The following is a 24,885-nucleotide window of genomic DNA, read 5'->3' on the forward strand; positions in this document are numbered from 1 at the left end:
ACTGTGGAATTTAATTTAAAATTAAAAGCAATACTATAAAAAAGCGAAACTAAGATCATTCGTACAGAGCAATTTTATATATGCCATATCTTAAAAGTTCATACCCTTTCGAAAAAATGACGAAATACAATGTTCATTACTATAATTATATAACTCGTATACTATTATTATGGTCATATTTGAGCTGTCATTGGTTAAATGTACATACCGCATTAAAAAATAAAAACAATTGTATAAACACATACATAGAAAGCCATTTTAAATGCAGTCCATGTGTTCAAACCTGATGAATAGAAGACTGTGTACAAACTGTATTAATCTGCTTCTAACATTCAAAACATAATATTTTAGATAAATGACATGCATTTCCCAAAGCAAATATCCATATTATATTACAAGACTTGTACATATTCAAATAAAATAGTGTTTATAATTGCAAAGAGACTGATTAGTTAAAAAAGCACACATAATACACAATACATTATTGTTATTATTATTATTATTATTGTTATTATAAAGTAATTGTAAATTTAAATAAATAGTGAAAGCACACATCAGTTTATTTACATTTCTCTATCTATATTTACTGCCAGGAATAAAACAATTAAGTACACCTAGTTGTCTTGAAAGATTCATTATGATGTTTATAACTGTGTCTCAGTCAATGAACTTGTTCTTCAAAAGTATCTGACAACTTTCCCACATTATTCAGAGGTGCAGGATGCAACTTTCCTCTCTTATATCGTCAGAGAGAACAAACGATGTGTTTAGGGATCGAGTATGCGACCTTTTTAGTCCCCTACTGGTTGAAAACCAGTTTCGGGGACTATAGGAATGCGCTTTTCCGTCATTCCGTCCGTCCGTCCGTCCGCAATTTCGTGTCCGGTCCATAACTCTGTCATCCATGAAGGGATTTTAATATTACTTGGCACAAATGTTCCCCATGATGAGACGACGTGTCATGCGCAAAACCCGGACCCCTAGCTCAAAGGTCAAGGTCACAATTTGAGGTCAAAGGTCAACAGGGCTCTTTTCCTGTCCGGTCCATAACTCTCCCATCCATGAAGGGATTTTAATATTACTTGGCACAAATGTTCCCCATGATGAGACGACGTGTCATGCGCAAAACCCGGACCCCTAGCTAAAAGGTCAAGGTCACAGTTGGAGGTCAAAGGTCAACAGGGCTTTTTTCCTGTCCGGTCCGTAACTCTCCCATCCATGAAGGGATTTTAATATTACTTGGCACAAACGTTCCCCATGACGAGATGACGTGTCATGCGCAAAACCTAGACCCCTAGCTTAAAGGTCAAGGTCACAATTGGAGGTCAAAGGTCAACAGGGCTTTTTTCCTGTCCGGTCCATAACTGCCGTCCATGAAGGGATTTTAATATTACTTGGCACAAATGTACCTCATAATAAGACGATGTGTCGTGCACAACTTTCAGACCCCTAGCTCAGAGGTCAAGGTCACACTTAGCAGTCAAATGTTAAGATAGCATGAACAGGGTCTGTTTCCTGTCCGGTCCGTAACTCTCCCATTCATGAACGGATTTTAATATTACTTGGCACAAATGTTCCCCATGATGAGACGACGTGTCTTGCGCAAAACCTAGTCCCCTAGCTTAAAGGTCAAGGTCACAATTGGAGGTCAACGGTCAACAGGGCTTTTTTCCTGTCCGGTCCATAACTCTGCCGTCCATGAAGGGATTTTAATATTACTTGGCACAAATGTACCTCATAATAAGACGATGTGTCATGCACAACTTTCAGACCCCTAGCTCAAAGGTCAAGGTCACACTTAGCAGTCAAATGTTAACATAGCATGAACAGGGTCTGTTTCGTGTCTGGTCCATAACTTTGACATTCATTAAGGGATTTTAATATTACTTGGCACAAATGTTCCCCATGATGAGACGACGTGTCATGCGCAAATCTCGTACCCTTAGCTCAAAGGTCAAGGTCACAATTGGAGGTGAAAGGTCAATAAGGTTTTTTTTCCGATCCAGAACTCTGTCATCCATCAAGGGATTACAATATTGCTTGGCATAAATGTTCCCCATGATGAGATGACGTGTCTTGCGCAACATCCAGTACCCTAGCTTAAAGGTCAAGGTCACACTTTGAGATCAAAGGTCAGTAGGATTTTTTTCCTGTCCAGTCTATAACTTTGTCATGCAAAACAGGATTTAGATATCAGTTGGCACAAATATTCCCCTGGATGAGACAACATGTTATGCGCAGAACCCAAGCCAAGGGTCTAATGTCAAGGTCACACTTAGAGACCAAAGGTCAGACACAAAAATGACTTTGTCTGCAGCATTTCTTCTTCATGCATGGAGGGATTTTGATGTAACTTGGCACAAATGTTCACCAACATAAGACGGATTGTCATGCGCAAGAACCAGGTCCCTAGGTTTAAGGTCAAGGTCATATTTAGAGGTCAAAGGTCAAATTCAAGAATGACTTTGTCCGGAGCATTTCTTCTTCATGCATTGAGGGATTTTGATGTAACTTGGACCAAATGTTCACCACCATGAGGCACCCTATTTTTAGAATTGTGTCCCTTTGTTGTTACTATAAATAGATTTTATTGTGACTTTTTTATTATTGGCTGTAGAGAAAAATCGAGACCACTTTTCTGTGGTACAACATGCATGTTACATCCAATTTTTAGGTGTATTTTGACCTATCTCTACCTGGTAAAGAGTTTCTTTTCTTGTGGACTTATATTATATAGATTTGTTTTTTTGTTGTTTTTTTTTTTTTTTTTTTTAAAGATTAATTTCCTTTTGTTGGTACTATAAATAACTTATATGATAACTTTTTTATAATTGGCAAAAACATTTCAATATGAAAACAACTGTGGGTTTTTATATATGCACATTTTAATCCAAGTGTGTTGTTATAACATATTGTATATATAGTACAATATTGTTTATACATCATTGACAGATATCAGTTCATTATGTTATACTGCAGTAGAGAAAATTAGGTGCCTTCCAGTAGGGGACTTTGTATTGCATGGCAATACTTCATTCACTTGTTATTCATAGTCATATACTTTACCTACTACATATAGAGGATTCAACAAAATTATTATCTGAAGTGCATTTTCATTTCTCATTACGACGTTTTTCCCATGAATAAGGATTAATCAGGAATAATGATTTGCTTTTTCTCAGCTCGACACAACTGCCTGAATTTATCGGATCACGTATGCACGCTTTTTACTTCTAATCTGGGGTTTTGCCTGTTTTAGGCGTTTTCTTTAGTAAAGAAAACGGCTTAACGAACTTTTGTTTTCATTTTATATTTAGTTATAGATTTGCAGATAGCTCCTGAAAGATGAAAACAAAAATATATTTTAACAGAGCAATTTATCGTTTCATTTTTAGACATAGGACGCACATTACATTTTAATTGCTTTTATGCAATTCAAATTCATAAATGTCTTAGTGATCCTGTTACGCTACTTAAAACATAATACTTCACCTAAAAAAAAGTAATATGCAATTTTCAAATGGTAAATGACAAAAGTGAAAAGATACTTTTAGGCAGGTAGAGACATAAATCTTTTTCAGCATAAACCAGTGTAAGAATAACTTGTATCATCATCAGCGTGTATTAAAGTAAATCTGAACTTCCTTGATATCAGAAATTTAATACCCAGCGCATTGTCGTGATCATCCCTGAATGATTATGACAAAAATTCGTTGCAAGTAAAAAACTTGCAGGCTTGGTGTGTCTTTACCGCATCTTATTGTACCACAAGAGAAGCGGGATTATAATTTGAATATGCTGAATAGGTAAAATCTGCCATAAACAACGGGCTTGAAGAGATAACTATGACGCTGTGATGAATGAAGATCTTTCTTTATCATAATACTTTTAGGGGCATTTTTAGAATAAAAATAATCATGAGCTTTATATGTTTTATCGTCATTTATTCCACGGCTCATAGCCTAGGTGCTTAGATACTTAACCACTCTGGCTAATACACTTGTGGTTAAAGACCCACTACAACAAAGTGACTTACATTTTCCTCTTTCATGAACTTCGCGAAAATCATTGTGATTATGTTGGTTTAATACAGCTATACTTCAAGATGACAGATGGACAATTTAGGCCCTCCCTGTACTTGTGTTTTCACAACTTCACCTTTAAACTTACTCAGTCAATCTCTTTTCAGTACAGTTTAAAAAGCATAGATAACTACCTTCCACTGTAGAAACAATGCGTGGCACTGTAGAAACAATGCGCGGTCTATATCAAGTACCGTGAATAATGGTAAATTAATTCAATAATACATTTAGACATGAAACACATTGTCTTGACCTTAAATATAATACTGTCAGTTTGCAACTTCTATAATTGTATTTCTCGCCTTTTTAAGCAAATCATTGATAGTTACCATCTTTGAGTTTCAAAAGAATACACGTATTCTGTGGCGCGAATTTAAGTGCTTGCCATCCTGAACAATCTCTTGGTTGAAGCGGTCGGAGTAAATATACGTTTTCCTCGTAACTTGTGGTAAAACGCGTCCTTTGCATGAGAATTTCAAGGTTGGCAACTGAGGTCCACTTATTCTCGACTATACGAAATATATAGAGAGCTAACCTATGCCGTTGTCTGCGTCGTGTCCGTTCCACATCCACACCTTGGTCATGATTTTTGTGCGCTTTAACTTTAACTCTGTTATAACTTATTGCTTCAAACTTAGTTATTCCTTATCATTACCCATATAATATGACAAAAGAGATATAACTCTCACACCAGCATTTCATGATTCATTCCACTTTTTCCTTAGTATTTTAGATTAAAGTTTAGGTGCGCTTTCTCCACTCTCTCTCTACCACGGTTATTACTAAATGGATTTGATTCAAATTAAAAACAGTTGTTTCGTTTCGCAATATCATTCAAATCATAGGACACCAATTTCTTATGAAATATGCCCCATTTTTAATTAAACATTTAGCTTATTTGTGATGGGGGTTTTTTTATAATATTTCGGTTATTACAGAAGAGATTTTATTCAAATTAAAATAATTGTTCGAAATTATCACTTAAATGTTACAATACAATGGACATAACTCTTGCACCAATATTTCATGAATAACTCCCCCTTTTCAGGATAAAGTTTTAATACACTTTCACTGTATCGCAGTTATCAGTAGATGTATTTGATTCAGACTTAAAATATTTGTTCCAAGTCATCACCCGCATCATATGACACAAAGGCCAACATTCTTGCACCAGCATTTCATGAACTGTGCCCCCTTTTTACTTAGAATTCCAGGTTGGTTTTGATGCATTTTCACAATATTTCAGTTATTGCATATTGAATTTGATTCGAACTTAAAATAGCACTTCTTCATCGTCATCCTCATCATATGACACAAGTACCATAACTCTTGCACAAAATTTCATGAATTATGTCTATTTTTTATTTGAATTTCAGTTCATTGTTTTCTATTTTCATCATATCTCTGGTTTTTATAAATGAATTTAACTGAACTTAAAATAATTGTGCAAGCACCAACCATATCATATGGCACAAAGTCCATAACTCTCGCAACAATATATTACGTTGTTGATAAATGGATTTGATTGAATTAAAATGATTGTGCCACATCATCAACCATATCATATGACACAAGGTCCATAACTCTTGCACCAATATCTTATTATGTTTTATTTCCCTTTTCTTAGAAGTTCATGTTATATTTATGATGCTCTTATTCTCTGTCTCAGTTATTAGTTAATTGATTTTATTTAAACTTAATAAAATATTTTTTTCTACATAATTACCGCGGTGCATTATTCTTGCAGAAATATTCCAAGAATTATGTTCCTTTTATACTGAGTAAATGTTTTGATACACTTTCACCCTCTCTCTGTTATTACTCAGACTTAAACTATTGTAAAATATAGTCATACGCGTTAGAGTTTTTAGACACTCCATTGATAGTTCTAGCTTCCTCAGATGTGCCCCAATTCACTACTAAAGTAGTCGAATGCACTGTCTCTTTGACAGCTCTTTTAGCTCGACTAAGAAGAATAAGTAGAGCTATCCTACTCACCACAGCGTCGGCGTCGGCGTCACACCTTGGTAAAGTTTTTCGTACCAGTCCACATTTTGACAAAACCTTTTGAGATAAAGCTTTGAAAGTTTCAACACTTGTGCACCAGCACCTTGTCCAATTTTAGGCAAGGGTACACAACTCCATCAAGCATTTTGGCTGAATTATGGCCCCTTTTAACTTACAAATCTTGTTAAAGTTTTTCGTACCAGTGCATATTTTGTGTAAACTGTTCAACATATGGCTTTGAAACTTTTATCACTTGTTTATTCTAACAATCTCTATCTGTAGGCAAAAGTACATAACTCTGTCAACTATTTTGGCTGAATTATGGCCCTTTTTGGGCTTAGAAATTGGTTCAGTTTTCGTTAAATTCCAAGTTTTGTCAAGATTATTTGACATGTGGCTTGAAACACTTTTTTATCATCATGATTTCCATCTGTAGACAAGAGTACATAACTCTGTCAACTATTTTTGGCAGAATTTTGGCCCTTTTTGGACATAGAAATTGGTTCAGTTTTTGTTAAAGTCAGTTTTGTCAAAATTATTTGACATGTGGCTTTGAAACTTTGAACACTTGCTTATCATCATGATGTCCATCTGTAGGCAAGAGTACATAACTCTGTTAACTATTTTGGCTACCGATCCATATTCTGCCTAACCTGTTTGGCATATGGCTTTGAAACTTTGACAACTTGTTTACCATCATAGTCTTCATATGTAGGCAAGACTACATAACTAGGACAAGGACTTTAGCTCAGTTATGGCCCTTTTTTGGCATAGAAATTAGTTAAGTTTGGCATACCCTCCCATATTTTGTCTAAACTGTTTGATATATGGCTTTGGAACTTTGAACACTTTCTTACCATCATGGTCACACATTGCCATAAAGTGCAAGACTTATCCAAATCCGCAATTACAGGTACACTGTCTTATCCATTTTTCTCCTTTTGTCTGAAAATTCTTCGAATAGTCGAGCGCGCTGTCAACAGACAGCTCTTGTTTGTTTTGTTGTTGCCTGTAAGTAAAATCTGTAAAAAGATCCTTTGAAAACATAGAATTCAACCGAGCAAAATAATAGCGGACTCGGTTTGATTGAGTTTGTTCATGAGAGGTAATGAAATGTGCAACACCTCTCACGCCCCCTAGCACCGGCTTAAGTGTCTATTATACAGATATTGAATGGACCCCATGCTCCCAAAGGACCAGAAAATGTAACAACACTGAATCACATCATATCAATCAATTCTACAACATAAAGAACATTTTATTATTTCAATTGTTTCCAAATGCTGTAATTTCAGACATGGCCTCATTTATGTAACTGCCCAGCTGTGACAGTGGTTAGTTTGCATGCTTCCATTGATTGACAGAAGCATGTACTGAATATGAATCTTGGTATCAGAGAAAAAACGCGCGAGTGCCGTAATTACCAGACAAATAACTCAACGTGTGCTGTTCCTAACGTTTTGCGTTTTCTTCTGATAGGTAATAATAATTTGGTTGTTATAAAGTTTTAAATGAAGACCATTCTGTGCCTTATATGTGCACGTAAATGAAATAGACCATACACAAAATTTCACACACTTCTTCGCTATGGTAGAACCAACTGAATGACGTAGGTTCTATAACTCAGCTAACATTTTGATAACAAGATCTCGTACAACACGAACTGCAACGCCCCACCTCTTGACCTTTGATCTACTGACCTCAAAATCAATTGACTCTCCATGAAACGCGGACCAGACTTCTTTTATCCATGGATGGATATTCTAATTAAGAAATAATATATCTCATCCAGTGATTTGTCGTTGAATAAATCATTGTTTGGAGTTCAGATGCGAAGGAATTATATCACGAGGGCGCAGCCCGAGTGATATAATAATACAAGCCCTAAAACGGTGCGAACTACCTTGGGAGAGAACCTTACAATAATGCTACAGAACAAGCCTAAAGTATGAAGATCTGACAAGCTGTTCATGAGAACATAAGGGTCATGATGACCCTGAATCGCTCACCTGAGTATATTGAACCACATGTTTCAAATGGCAAACTGATGCTAATATATTAGAAAGTAGATCAGCAGGTCACATTTATGGTCACTGAAAGACAGTTTAAAGATTGGTGTGCAAAACTGTACATGTCATCCAAATTTCAAGGCTGGATCTTAAACTAGAGTGGTCACAAGCAAAAGTTTACGCACAGACACACAGACGACGTAGATCTACTGACCTAGTTTTTGACTGCAGTGACCCAGTTTCAAACTTGACCTAGATATCATCAAGATGAATATTCAGACCAACTTTCATACAGATCCCATGAAAAATATGGCCTCTAGAGAGGTCACAAGGTTTTTCTATTACTTGCCCTACTGACCTAGTTTTTGATGGCACGTGACCTAGTTTCGAACTTGAACTAGATATCATCAAAGTGAACATTCTGACCAATTTTCATGAAGATCCATTGAAAAGAATGGACTCTAGAGAGGTCACAAGGTTTTACTATTTTTAGACCTACTGAACTAGTTTTTGACCGGACGTTACCCAGTTTTAAACTTGACCTAGATGTCATCAAGGTAAACACAATGACCAATTTTCATGAAGATCCATTGAAAAATATGGCCTCTAGGGTCTAGGGAAGTCAAAAGGTTTTTCTTTTTTTAGACCTATTGACCTAGTTTTTGACCACAGTTGACCCAGTTTTAAACTTGACCTAGATATCATCAAGATGAAGATTCAGACCAAATTTCATACAGATCCCATGATAAATGTCGCCTCTAGAGAGGTCACAAGGTTTTTCTATTTGTAGACCTACTGACCTAGTTTTTGACCGCACGTAACCCAGTTTCGAACTTAACCTAGATATCATCAAGTTGAACATTCTGACCAATTTTCATGAAGATCCATTGAAAAATATGGCCTCTAGGGATGTCACAGGGATTTTCTATTTTTAGACCTACTGACCTAGTTTTGGACCGCACATGACCCAGTTTCGAACTTGACCTAGATATCGTCAAGATGAACATTCCGACCAACTTTCATAAAGATCCCATGAAAAATGTGACCTCTAGAGTGATCACAAGCAAAAGTTTACAGACGCACGGACGACGGATGCCGCGTGATCACAAAAGCTCACCTTGTCACTTTGTGACAGGTGAGCTAAAAAGTCAGTTAAAGCTATTTGTATTTTGGCTCTAAAGGCCCCAAGAGTGCCCCTATTTCAACACTTGGGACAGGACCTTATGGTGACACTACAAAGTTTGATGGAGATCTATCAAGCGGTTGATGAGAAAAAAACTTTTAAAATTTTCTTTATTTTTATATCTGTCGGGCAAAGTGGATCCATTTAAACTTACTTAAGACAGGCCCTTACCAGGATGCTACAGACCAACTTTGATGTATTTCTGATGATAGGCACAGAACCATCCACCTATACTATTAGCCCACCCTGAACATTGTTAAAATTTTAAGACAGTTATTAAAAACCTCATTTCCCTTACCAGTATGAATGTTGTATAATGTGTGACAAGGGAGACAATAACTAAAATATGGGAACGTGTGTGTGTACCTATGTGCACAAAATGTGTATATACTGCTTTTATCAATTGTCTCTAGTTCTAAAGTTTTTAATTTATTTTTTAAAAACAAATATTTTTCCTAACAAGAGCTTTTAAGGAGGTAGGATACCTTGTTACAAGGGTAAATTCAAATTAGTTGAACCGCAGCATGTTTTTGTATTTCGTGTAATATGAAGTTTTAACTGCTACAATCTCAATTTCGTTTGTCTCTGTCCCTTCAAGTTCATTTTTTATCCAGGTTTGAAGAACATGACCCTCCAAAGGTATTTCATATTGAAAGAAGAAGGAAAATACGGATATTTAACATTTTTCAGTGTATTTTAGTTTCATTGATTATCCGTAGAAGTCTGCATAATTGATAATTTTACTGGTATGCACGTTATCTTTCTAATATAAGCTTAAAATGTATATGTCGCGGGACTCGTGTTTCCATGGTAACGCATTTTCTGTCATTTTTAAACAACTATGTATAAAAATAGGGGTTTTCGACGGCTTCAGTGCTATTCTGTTAATGACCAACATGAAATATTTGGGTAATATTATTAGCAAAATACCAAGCACTTTACATGGTACCCTATTTTTCTTAAATTTTAAAGTAACCATGGCAACAGAGATGTTTAAAATAGCTTATATCTTGCTGTTTGTCGTAATTTCTTTAAAAAAATATATTGAATAAGATTATCTTTCTAATTGATGTAGCTTTAAAACATATTATTTCTAACGTAGGTTACATTTTCGTGTTATTTGCATTTATTTAAGCAAATTTCACAGCTTAGACTACTTACAGCAGTACCCCTCGTCTGTCATTTTTCATGGAAATATCGTTCAACGTGCTACTATTATTCTCATAGATATTGTTGAAATGAAAATAAAAAGCCGAAGCTGTGTTTCTTAAATAGACCAGTGTCAACGCTTTTGAATTTTACATTTAGATACATAGGTCACGGGCTTCGTTTCCATGGTAACATCAATTCAATTCAAGAAACCACAATTTTCTACTGAAATTTGAACAATTTTAGATGTTAGTTTTAGTATGTTAGTAACAAATTATCAATGGAACCTGAAAAATAGGTATTACAAATCAAACTGCTAGACTTTTTATTTGAAAATGGCCGTAACAAGTAACCTTTCACCCAACTATATTCCAAATAACATTGGTTGCCATCATCCATTTTCTTACATTCCGCATAACATTTCAATATAACTACATAAAAGAAGCAAAATATTGATTATTATTCAGAGCAAAAGACTCATAAAAAATATTTCAGCAAATAATGGTTATTTGAAAATAGTGAAAATAAAGAAAATGTACAGAATTACGTACTTTCAAGATAAAAGCTACTGATTTTGCGCGGTAACTGACACGTAACGTCATGACATCAATGACGTCATTTTAAGGCAACATTGTTTTTAAGCGTTTCTGTGGCAATTTATTCATTATTTCTGCATTATTAAACCATAAATCAACAGATCGAAGACAAGTTTATGATTTGCTTTCAGAAGAATGAATATACAAACACATTTAGTTTGTCGTAAACGTCGTCGTAAATCGTCACATTAGCTTCCGGTTGGACATGCGCACATACAAATATGAAGGTAACCTACCTCCTTAACAAAGACAAACTTTTACATCAGATTTATTTCATAAAAATATGACATTTGCATGAACAGTTTCAATAATAAGAGGTGAATTAATGACTGATGGTCCACATAAATGGTACAGAGTGAACAATGCACATGATGTGCATAAACAGAGTCAATGATTGATAAATGAAATGTTCTCCACTTCCCCATTCTTTGTATCTGGTTTTCACTCCATCATGAAAATCCAGATCATATGGCAACTTAGCAGCAGAGGATGACCTTAGCATATTAGCACAGTAAATCACTTGCTGCAAAAAAAAATACATCTTATGAAAACGCACTGTAAAGTTCTGAGCAGAGAAGCATTTCAAAAGACATAATTATGGTCAAATATATTGCACAAAATTCACTATTAAATCATTAAATTTATGTGGGACTAATTTTCAAACATTTCATGGTTTTGTCAATCCACAAAATTAAATCCTAAAAAACAAGTAAAACAGTGATTTTATTTTCAGAAATAGAAATCATGAATTTATGTTCCTATGAAATAGCAATATTTGCCAAAACCACTAAATTTCATGCCCATGAAATTAAATGACTTAACAGTATGTTAGGTTTTATTTGATCTGCAATTCAAATCCATTTTTCACAGAACCTTTCAAATTGTGTATCGCTGATTTATAATCTGACACTCTTCTTTCAAAAATCTATTTCAAGTACTCACTTGAGTAACAAAAGAAGTCTCCACATCAAACAAAGTGCTGCAAATCTATAGAGGTTTAGAGCACCGAACTGGTCTACGTGTTGCAACAGGAAGTTTTATATACCAAAATGTTTATCAGAGTCTCTAATTTCAGGAACTGCTATTCCTTTGGTTCAATGTGGATGCGAAGTTTGAAAAATCCAAGATGGCCGCCAAAACACAAATACTTAGAGATTATTCATATTCGCTATTTTTACTCACCACAATTGAGTTTCAAACATTTTAACCACTTAATAAGCAAAAAGTAATATCATTCATGAGATATTAGTGTACTTTGTTACTATATTGTCGTTTTTATTAATTTTTTTTACCTAAAATATGCTAAATTAGTCTTAAAAATAAGAGTTGGGTAAGCAATTTCATTTTTAGTTTTTAAAAAGAACACACAAACATATGTAATTTTCATTTGAAATTAATGTACAATGTATGGACATTTATGTATATACTTTAAGTTAGACAATTAGTGGGTTTTCATGATGCAGTAGTGTATATAAAGTGGGTGGGGGAATTTAAACGCCTTTCAACTAAACCTCATATCGCGCTACTTTCAGCACTTTTTCTTTGTGACTCTTGCAATATAAACAGACATATACACATTTTATAACAGTAAGGTACATATTGCGATAAATCACATCATTTTTAGGTCATGGCTAAGCAAGAAATATTCAATATTGTGACTAACATTAGAAGAAGACTTAAGGTAAATTTGTTGAACACTGAATGTCACTAATGTGACACAAATGGGTGTTTCATAGTGTAGCCTTATTGACATTCATCTAAATACCAATTCCATTTAACAAGAGTTACAGATATTCCATAGTTGCAACTTGCACACTACTGTAAAACATTATCCAGTCATCTAAGTAGTGCAAATTGATACATACGTTACTGACGACACTTCATAAAGCGTGTATTCAATGGTCTATGGTAATCTAATTGTCCAGTGTATTGTGTCATAATTAGCATATGTTTAAGCACATGTCAACAAGAGCCGGAAGACAAAATAATTTACTGCATGTTTTACATATCTTAGCATATGTTAAATGCTTGATCCCAGTTCATTGATACATACGTAGCTATCAACAATCATTAGGCATAGAGATGAAAAAATAGTACATGTAGTCAACACGATAATATTTTACTATGTGGCAGATGTCAGTCTTTACTGCGAAGGACACACTAGTCATATAATTCCTTTACAATTTTGTGTTGTATTCGATCTTTACTCTAGGGTTAGAAATGCGTTGATACATATGTTACAGATAATTCTAAAAGTATAATAAAGCATTAACTGTCTAAGAAACTGCTTGTACTGGAAAATAGGCAAACCACTTTCTTTAACGGAAATTTTTTTTTACAACCATCTTTAAAGACAATCAGTGTATCGTTTAGTTTTTGTTTCTTCAAAAAGATGCTTACGTGACTGATAAATACGATACCAAAACATTGAAAATAGTTCAATATCCTCCTCCTATTTGTTGCAAGCATTCTCTTGTCTGATGTCTTTTCCTTTCAAATATGTGTTCATGTAATGCTGAATAGATGCGCATATGTTTCAAAAAAGAGAGAAAATATTAGGATACATACGTTATTACTGGTAACGTTATGTACTCCTAGTTTGCTATTTTCTTTTGCCTACAATTTGTTATTGAATTGCTTTTGTATTTACCACTGTTATTATTTAACAGATTACACCAAATTTGTAGTAATAATAGAAGAAATGCACCGTCTGAATATAACCAAATGTGCCAATGAATACCTGGCCGCCAATTTAATTCAAATGTTACCAATATACTATGCAGTTCGTCCTTTATTGTTTGCAAAAACGTTTCTAATCTATATCCTTTTTGTCTGCATACTTTGTAATTATATTTAACACAGGTATCTATAGCCTTAATATACATAGAAAATGGCAATCCTTTTTATTTCAGCAAGATTTCTCGGTAACGTATGTATCGATTCTTACGTTACTTGCTTTTATAGTTCAAATATTAGTTTTTACAGCATTAAATAGGTATATTTTGATTTTATATCCATTATTTTTCATTACAGATCACTTTCAAGATAATTACCCCGAGTTAACAAACATTGAAATTCATAAAGAAGTAGTTTTAACAAAAGCGAAATTGCAAACAGAAAATTGCACTTTTACAGGATATCTTTTTGTGAAATTTCATTCATACCATGACACAGTTGTGCCAGTATTTACTACCGAGATGACTGTAAATATCTCTGCAGTAATTTACATAGTAACATTTTATAGTTTTAACATACTTCAGGTAAAAAGTAAATTTATGTCTTACGTAAAGTAAAATTGGAAATGTTAAATGCTAAAAAGAAGCCATTTTTTTATTTTACTTATTATCCAAAGGAGTTGAGACATCTGGTCAGACTGATACAACTGGTGATAAACTGAAAGGCGTTTTGTTGAATGTAAAATTTCAATGACTTTATAGCCTCAATTTGTAATGATGCTAGATAGGTCACTTAGATGAAAAATATGCATAGATGTAAGTGATATAGGCCATGAAGATCACAAAGGAGCAGAATAAGCAATTGTTCATTTGAAGCAAACAACTTTTTTTCTTAAGTAATGAAGCCATCAGGATCATGTTAATAAACAATAGTCAAATCACTTATGTAATAAAGTCGCTTACCAAAACGTCTGTTCAGGACATTTGAGGAATTAATAACAAGAAAGAACAGATATACAACTAAGCAATTATATATCTGCCATGTGTACCAACAAGTGTATCATCCTTTGTCAAGCTGTTCTTTTACTATTACTAGTACTTTACTAATAAATACGTTATGTCATGGCATTCAATACTTGACATTTAAATATGTATTTGTACAACGGTTGTTTTGTTTTATAGTTTAGTAAATAGGCATCTGTAAAGTAAATGAAAATTGAATACTTCTTTGCGTGTGAGTGAGTTAGGTTTTACGGCGAACCGACACAAATGGTCATACATCGCCGAGCTGATAATGATGTAACAGTGCTTACTTTTAAACTGAAACTGAATAATTTGATTTAACGCCTACTTTTATACAATGATATATTCAACGGCGTTGTACATAAAATAATAATTTTTATTAGAACATTATTTATAATGACAATAATAAACAGCCTTATTGTAACAAACAGTCATGACCTCACCTCTCTCCTTGAGGTCATTTTACCCCTATTTCGAATACCAGTGCTTAAAGCATCACATAGTACGCCCAGACGAGCTGCTTATAGAGGTTCAACCCCCACCTCCGGTTAATGGTGCCATCATATACTGTTTAAGAAAGAAATTCTACACACCACCCTACCCATAGAGCCTTACCGACACGTTCGTTTAATTAAACAAACATTGGAAATATAAATGTTGAAATGTAAAACTTTTTACAAAAACTTAAGGACTATCACCTGCTGTTTTCGCATAACAAACAGTTATAAAAAAAAACAATGCCGCGAAATCTCTGAAATACAGTGTCTTAAGATTTTTTGAATGTGTCAAGTGATTTCCTTTTGCGTAGTTTTACGGCAGTTCATTCCAAAGTTTTGGACCAATAGTACAGAAACTTCTATCATTGAATGTTTTGCACTTGTTGTATGGAACAACATAACGGCATTTAGAATTTTCAGACGATCTCAAACCTTGTCTACTAGGAATATACTCTGTAAGCAATTCTGTTAAATACAGAGGTGCTCTACCAGTGTGACAGCTATACATGAAAGAAATTATCTTGAATTCAATTCTTGCTTTCACCGGCAACCAATGTAAGTGATACAATGCGTGTTTAGAAATGTCAAATTTCCTCCTGTTAAGGACAAGTTTTGCGCACATGTTTTGAATACGTTGCATCTTACGCACCTCACAGTTAGCTACAACATACAGTATGACATTGCAATAATCCAGATGTGAAATTACTATAGAGACAAAACTAAAATTTCAGTAGCTGCTTTTGTTAGGTATTTCAAGATTTTCCTGAATTCGTGGGTACTTCAACATGGCTGTACTTTTGCCAAGTATAGCCTTTTGGTACTGTAGCGTAACACAACACGACACAACACGAAACGAGTCTGAACGTTTTTGATATTTATTTGCACAATGGAATATTTCGTACATAACTTTCATAATTCATTTTGTAACTTCTTAAGTCTTAACAAATGTCATATCTAAAGCCTAACTTAATCTTAATATCTACTAGACCCATTTCCTAGGTCTCAGTCCAGCCGGACTTGCATGTCCTTCTGACCTCTTCTCCCCGAGATATCTAAAACAGCCAAATATATAGCATTCTCTAACATCATATATATGTACTATCTGACAATTTGACGTATAAAACGTGAGGGTTTGAATATAATAAACAATTACATTAATGCATCAACAATATATCAACTTGACAGGTGTGTAGCTGGTTTACAAACAATTATTTTACACTCGTTACCCACCGAAAGAAAAAAAATGAATTGCAATTTTTTTTTTCAGACTTGAAGTACTATCTATCGCCTTACAATATGACATTTAGAATGATATTTAATATGACCAAGAACATTAGAATACAATCTGGAGTAAGAATATTTAAAAAAAGTGTTAAAGAAAAAATCTTAAGTCATTTATGCAATTAATGTCTGAATAAATTGTAAAATCGATATGTAATGACCAAAATGTATGAATTATGTATTGATAAGTAGAAAGAAAGAAAAAATAATTAGTTGTTTTTCAAGTGTTCTGCAATTCTCCAGCTGGACCATTTTCTTCGCCAAACTCCACAGGCTCACAGCTTGCAGTCCACTTTCGCCATTGTCGCTTGGTTTCGCCATCGATCCTTCTACACATTTGTCCCTTGGTTTCAACATTCTTCTACAGCGTAACGCATCACCAACAATCTCTGTAGCTAAGAATCTCCCGTCATAGGCCATAACGTTGTACCGCGCTCTCCAAGTTTATGATGTTTATCCATCTAATTTCATTTGCTAACTTCTGAAATTATCTAGAGTTCTCCAAGTTATAATATTATTGTTTCATTAACGTAATGTTCAATATTTCAGATGCATTTTCTAGAGTTCTCCAAGTTAAAATATTACTGTTTTATTAAAGTCATGTCCAATATTCCGATGACTTCCGAAAATACTTTGTTATTCATTGTTCCCATTTGTCATAAATGACAGATAAAATCAAGACTGCATGTTTACAAATTGTCATAATACACAAATGCAAATGTCATCATTTTGTTTTGACAGGTACTTCCCAATATGTAACCGTTACGTGTAATGAGTCTCCCTTTGGCTATTATATATTGACAGTCCGCAATATGTCAGTCATGAAATTCACTTTTTCTTCGGTTTGATTCGACAGTTTAATGGTATTTTCCCAGCCAGTTCGTAGTCTCCTTTTTTAAGTGATCTGTACTTCGCATAAACCGTTATGTTACCGAGAACCTTACTTCTTTGTACTTTTTTACAAGCTATGTCCTACGTTTTACAATATTCGAAAAATAAAGATACCAGCCAAAATATGTTCCTAACAAAAAGCAAAATATGTTCTTACATAAACAATCTAATTATATAATATTTAAGAATGCATACGAAAGCTACAAAATAACTACAAAATAAAGCGCCCAGTCATATCTAAATACGAATAGACATAACACAAACAACCAACACCCATATATAACAGAATAACTGCATGATCATGATTTCTTCCATGATTATATTTACTCAATGTAACCTTTCTACATGATTCAACAGAAATATTATGTCGTCCGCGAGAAAATATAAATTTTCCGACAGAATACGCTGCTTAAAAACCACGAAAGGTAACCTAAAAGTAACAGCACGTTCGACTGTTTTTGCAACTCTTTGACAAAAAATACTACATCAGGTCTCATAAAACAAAAAGCTGTTGCGCTTAAAATATCCGGTACACACACGTACCTCATAATGCAATATATGCATCGATTTCATGCTATGATAGTAAGACTCCGATTTAAGATTTCGGAAGACAGTATCTGTGTCTGTATAATAGTATACATCTTACAAACAACTGGGATCTCAACTTCCAGTCTCACAAAGACAATTCAAGAACTCTTAGTATCTCACAATATATATAAATTCAACCCTACTGGAATCCACATGTTCCAGCGACAATATCATTTTTTTTGCATAATAAACATATTCTTGTGCCATATCAGGCTTCAAAATATTTCCAGCACAACAGACCAGACCAACCTTTTAATTTACTGAGACCTGAAGTAACCATATGGTTAGAAAGATAACCATGTACAAATTTATTCAGCAATGACAATTTAACCCAACAATGCATTCTCATGCATAAAAACATCTAAAACACGAATTCCACGTATTTAACTAGTTTTCAGCCGTTCCTTGTATTTTCACATATATTCGTGATGAAATATTACCCATAACCTCAACAGAAACTATTTACAACTCATTTTGCGCATATCTATGACTATACACAAGTTTCATAGGACAATCCATCTTCCTTCATTTAAACAATTTGTCAATGCGGGAATGCTCAAAACTGTTTAAATGTGGCCATAAGGGAAACAAATATCATATGGAACAAGTAAAATAAACATAATATGACAAGTAACATTTTCGAAAAATAAATATCTTAACATTTGCATTTCCTAATTCAGTCTCTTGAGTATTTTCCTCAATGCATTGTTTCTAACTTTTTACGTTTTTTTTTCTAACTATATTTTACTCTTTTTTTAGAATTTTGTTTATAATGAGTTAGGTTTTTTCCTTTATAATTTTGTATTTTCTTTTCATGTCTAACAATTAATCAAAAAAAAATTTACCTTGAAATTTTGTTCAATAATAGAAACAAAAATTTAATAAAAGAAAAGACTAGCTTGCAAAATTGCACTAGAAGATAGGTAAAATGGCAACTCACAGTTTCTCTTCTTTCGTCTTGGCAGCGTGTCGTCGTCGTCGGAGTACTTCGCTTGGCAATGTCGCAACAACCCATCTTGACATTCGACATCCTGGTCACGGCACCAAAAATTGAATAAAGTTGTGTAGCGTAACACAACACGACACAACACGAAACGAGTCTGAACGTTTTTGATGTTTATTTGCACAATGGAATATTTCGTACATAACTTTCATAATTCATTTTGTAACTTCTTAAGTCTTAACAAATGTCATATCTAAAGCCTAACTTAATCTTAATATCTACTAGACCCATTTCCTAGGTCTCAGTCCAGCCGGACTTGCATGTCCTTCTGACCTCTTCTCCCCGAGATATCTAAAACAGCCAAATATATAGCATTCTCTAACATCATATATATGTACTATCTGACAATTTGACGTATAAAACGTGAGGGTTTGAATATAATAAACAATTACATTAATGCATCAACAATATATCAACTTGACAGGTGTGTAGCTGGTTTACAAACAATTATTTTACAGTACTAATACGTACGTTACTAAATAAGGATATGTTAAAGTTTCAATGTAATAGCGCATTTTATATACGTACACAGCTAAACACTTCAAAATTAAATATCATTTCAAATAACAGGAAAATTATTACAATTTACTCTGAAATCAATTGCACGAAGTATGTAAATTATTTTCATTTTCTCACGGTTGTCTTGTAATCACAAACAAAGTACTTAATGTTGCACATGTTATTTACACCGAGTAATACTTACTGCTGATGTCAAATATCATACAAAACTTACTTTACCTATAAGTTTTGGTATGTTACGATATGTCCACTGAATACACATACCTTACCACGTGGACATATTTTAATCATTTATACTATATGATCGTTACAGCGAATACATGCTTATCAAATACTGTTTTCATTCTGAGATGAAAAGTTGTGCTACAGTCATGAAGTACGAAAAGTAGAGATTTGCATTTCTTCACATACGTTTTGCAACTAAGTTACGGATAATAAATAGTGTGTTTGAAAATCACCATATCTTTCCATCTTATGGAGATTAAGTTGGATATTCATGCTATTTTTTCCGAATTTGAACAAATAATGGGTTACCTGAATTTTGATTAAACATCATTTATTTACAATAAAGCTTGTAGACACAAATATTTGTGTGATTAAGTATTGAGTAACGTAGGTATATTCATTTCAGTAATTATTGACAAGTAGTGCCGCTCTTTAGTGCGCAATAACTTTTCTTTCACAAATTTGAGGTTGGTGAAAAATTCAGAGATGACACGTTATAAGACAAAATGTGTTAATCGCAATACAATTAAAAATTTCTAGCAATTTATTTTTCTTTTCTTTTTTACCAATTATTATATGAGCCTCTTTAGTGACATTGGCTGTAAATCCAGCATAAAATGATCATAATAGTTTACAAAAAGTGAATATCATTTAAAATAAGCTGTAAGTTTTTACAATAAGTAAGAACTTACAGTTAAGTTACAAGCATAAAGTGTTTGAGAATAGACAAATCTACTACTAGTTATTACATATGTGTATTATGATTAGCCCATGCAGTTACTCCAATTTGATGTAAAGGTCAGCAAGTTTTGAATTTCAATAATGTTTATACTCGTTAAATTTATAACATTTCTGAAGAAAAGCAATAGTTATGATAGGTATCTTTTAACAGAATTAAATAGACATTTACTACCGTGTTTATGCCAGAAAACAGATATGTTATTTTAAACACAATAAAATCATATCAACATTTGAAACAATATATGCTGAAAACACTGGAATTTTTAAATAATTTAATGATAATATGTCACGTAAAAATTTTATTCAGCATATATGAGTTTTGAGGTCCAAACTTCAAATTTGGCGTTTAATACATTGAGTACATTTGTTGTAAATCGTACACCAATGACATGGACTTTCATTTGTTAAAATTTTAAGTGATCGCACTTGAGAATATACCTTTATAGTAAGTTTAGAAATGCACTTTGCAGACTTAACAGTTTCATCACAAAGACTAAAATTTGAAGCTGGCAGGTGGAATAAACCTATCCCAATTCCTTACACTGAAAGAAAATGTCACGATTGCAATACCTTAGAGGATTAGTTTCATTTTTTGTTAGAATGTTCGCATTTAATGATTTGAGGAAAACAGTATATAAAGAAATATTACTGGTCAATACCAAGTACGCCAAGATTTGTTAAATAAATGACTTCTGACAATGTTAATATAAACAAAAACTTAGCTATGTATGTATATAAAGCTTTTGACCTTAGGAATCAATTTTGTTATCATTTCAATTGATCATAAACCTCATTCACCTCTCGCTGTATATAATATATGAATGAAAATGCATTATGTAATGTAAGAGTTCTAATATTAATACAGTACTGATATCTGGAATATTTTCTAACAACTGGTGCTATAGTGTGTGTATATATATATTTATACTTTCATGTATGGCCAATTGCGTAAGCTAATAAACTCTAATAACTCTATATATCAACAATTTCTTTGAAATGCATACTTGTGTACACTTATATTTTAATGATGAATTATATGAGTTGTCGTTTAGGAAATTGAAAATAACTTACTATGTCATTATAATGTGACATTTCATGGAATACATTGTTAATGTAAACTGCAAGCATATATTGACTATGTTAGTATAAACATATGCAATGTATACTATCAGCAATTGTAATGATTAGCTTACTAAGTAATTCAGCACTGTATCTGCTTTTAATGAGGGTTTTAGAAAAGACTGAATGTACAGAAGTGTTTGGTGTTTTGTAAATATTGATATAAAAGCACACAGCTATCAACTTAGAATGAATATAATATATATAGTCAAAATGTTGAATGACTCTATAAAAAGACCTTACTATCCCATGCGTACATTGACAGATATAACGTCAAAATTACATGGCGCAAAATACTTCAGCGTGTTAGATGCCACAAAAGGCTATTACTCGTGTCAGTTGTCAGAGAAATCATCGCTTCTCACAATTTTCGCAACGCCATTCGGTAGATACAAATACAATAGATTGTGAATGGGACTCCGTTCATCCCAAGATATTTTCAATAGGAAAATGGATGAAATACTAGAGGGACTATCGGGCGTTGCTTCCATCGTTGACGATGTTCTCTGCTGGGGAAACTCCAAAGCAGAACACGATGCAAATTTACGACGTCTGCTCATACGAGCGCGTGAAAAATGGTTAAAGTTCGAACCAGAAAAACTTGTTATCGGTCAATTGGATCAAACCGAAGTAACATATTTCGGTCACGTGATCAGCGATAAGGGCATGACCGCAGACAAAGATAAGATCGCAGCGATCATAAACATGAAAACTCCAGAATCGCGACAAGAGCTGGAAGTTTTTCTCGGATTAGTTACATACTTGAGTCTGTATGCGAAAAATCTATCTGACGTAACGAGTCCCTTACGTGCATTATTCAAAAAAGACGTAGACTATGTTTGGGGCGACGAACAAACGAAATCGTTTAACCTAGTTAAACAAGTGATTACACAGGCACCTGTTCTACGGTACTTTTGTTTGTTTGTTTGTTTGTTTTGGGTTTAACGCCGTTTTTCAACAGTATTTCAGTTATGTAACGGCGGGCAGTTAACCTAATCAGTGTTCCTGGATTCTGTACCAGTACAAACCTGTTCTCCGCAAGTAACTGCCAACTTCCCCACATGAATCAGAGGTGGAGGACTAATGATTTCAGACACAATGTCGTTTATCAAATAGTCATGGAGAACACACGCCCCGCCCGAGGATCGAACTCGCGACCCCGCGATCCGTAGACCGACGCTCTACCTACTGAGCTAAGCGGGCGGGTTTCTACGGTACTTTGATCCTACAAAACCATTCACACTCCAGGTTGACAGCTCATCCTGGGGCGTAGGTGCAGTATGCCTTCAGGAGGGTCAACCGATCGCATATGCGTCAAAAACCCTGTCTGCAAACCAGGTGTCCTGGAGCCAGATCGAAAAAGAAGCTACAGCCATTTTGTTCGGTTGCCTTATATTCAAACAATACATATATGGTAAACGCACCACCGTTGAAAGTGATTGCAAGCCGGTCGTTTCTATTTTCAAAAAACAACTTAGTGCATCACCACAACGACTACAAAGAATACTCATGCAATTACAACCCTTCGATATAGAAGTGGTACATAAGAAAGGCTCGAACATCCCTATAGGTGACGCTCTGTCGAGAATTTATGAACCGGAAACGTACCCGGAAATGTTCGCGGATATGGATGTCCAAGTACATACCGTAAAATCGCTCCCAATAAGTGAAGACAGAGTAGCTAAAATCCGTTCTGAAACTGAAACTAACGCACAGTTACAAGCTGTAAATGGGTACATCTTAGAAGGATGGCCTAATGAACGCAGCACGTGCAGTAAAGACGCGCAGGATTATTGGAACCATAGGGACGAGTTAGCCGTTGAAGATGGCATAATAGTTAGAGGTTCAAAAATAGTGATTCCGAAATCAGAACAATCGGATATGATAAACGCAGTCCACATGAATCATCCCGGTTGCCAGAAATCGGTCGACCGTGCACGTGATATCCTCTTTTGGTCAGGCATGACAAAACAAATAAAAGAGCACGTGCTTGCATGCCCAATATGCGTAAAATATCGTGCAGCCAATAGCAAGGAACCGTTGTTGCCACACGATATTCCTGAGCTTCCATGGCAAAATGTCGAGTGCGATTTGTTCACATTTAACGACGAACAATACAGGGTAGATGCATTCAGTCACCACATCGAAATTGACCATTTACCGACGATCTCAAGTAAAACCGTCATTAGGAAGCTTAAAGTACACTTTAGCCGACTAGATGCGCCCGTGGAAATCAAAACAGACAACGCTAGACAATTCACATCGGACGAATTTGCAAAGTTCGCCGCAGAGTGGAACTTTAAACATGTAACTTCGAGCCCGACTATGGCAAACTCAAACGGACTAGCAGAATCGTCTGTTAAAATCGCGAAACGAATATTAAGTAAAGCAAAAGCGGCAAATACAGATGTTTACCTAGCACTGCTCGAGTATCGCAATACATCCCTCCAGAGTTGCAACCATTCCCCGTCCCAACTACTAAACTCAAGACGCTTGCGATCTGTCCTAACCAACACCAAAGAACAGCTCACCCCCAATTAGTTGACATCAAATCCGCCCGTGAAAAAAATGCAAAAAGCACGCGAGAAATCAAAACATTATTATGATAGGGACACCAAGACCTTACCTCCGCTCAACCCCGGAGATCATATTGTGTATCAGCGAGGAAAAACATGGGAACCAGCCAAGGTTATTTCCAAACATAACAACAGGTCATATATAATACAAACCCCTGAAGGTACAGAATACCGCAGGAACCGCAAATTAATAAACATATCACACCACAGCCCTTCCCACACTGACCCTGTGGAAAATTCCCCAATCAGAACCCCATAGCCTGTACAATCTGCAACGCTTGAAAATGTTTCAGGTAAAAAATCCTCACAGCATTATGTGACGACTAGAGGTCGAGAAGTCAGGCCACCAGCAGCGTTCTCGAACAAAGACTTGGTTGTGTGATATAAACATTAACTGATAACAAACAGTTGTTGTGTCTAGGTGGAATATAACAACAGTTGAATAAAACATTAAAACAACTTAATTATAATATTATATTGCAATATAGAAATTAGCATTATAATATTATAACTGAGTTGTTTTACCCGTAGAAAAGGTATCTAATGTATCTTGCATTTTTACGTTTTAAAAAAGCTGCATTTCAGGAACGACGATCAGTGTATAGTCTACAGTAAATTAATCTTAAGCGAAAGAAAGAAAACAGCTAGAAATACTTCAAAAAAAAAATTTCCCAGTGTTTAAGCTTTAAAATAAATCACGAAATTCCATCATCCATGTGTC

General features: G+C 34.5%; 1 protein-coding gene across 1 annotated transcript; it reads left to right on the forward strand.

Annotated features, from left to right (window-relative positions):
- Nucleotides 1-23,097: 23,097 nt before the first annotated feature.
- On the forward strand, nucleotides 23,098-24,129 carry LOC123533398 (uncharacterized protein K02A2.6-like). The gene has a single exon (XM_045315037.2). The coding sequence runs from the start codon at nucleotides 23,098-23,100 to the stop codon at nucleotides 24,127-24,129; it is 1,032 nt and encodes a 343-aa protein (XP_045170972.2).
- The last annotated feature ends 756 nt before the right edge of the window (nucleotides 24,130-24,885 follow it).

Source organism: Mercenaria mercenaria, chromosome 12 (assembly GCF_021730395.1).
Source record: "Mercenaria mercenaria strain notata chromosome 12, MADL_Memer_1, whole genome shotgun sequence".
Classification (NCBI taxonomy): domain Eukaryota; kingdom Metazoa; phylum Mollusca; class Bivalvia; order Venerida; family Veneridae; genus Mercenaria; species Mercenaria mercenaria.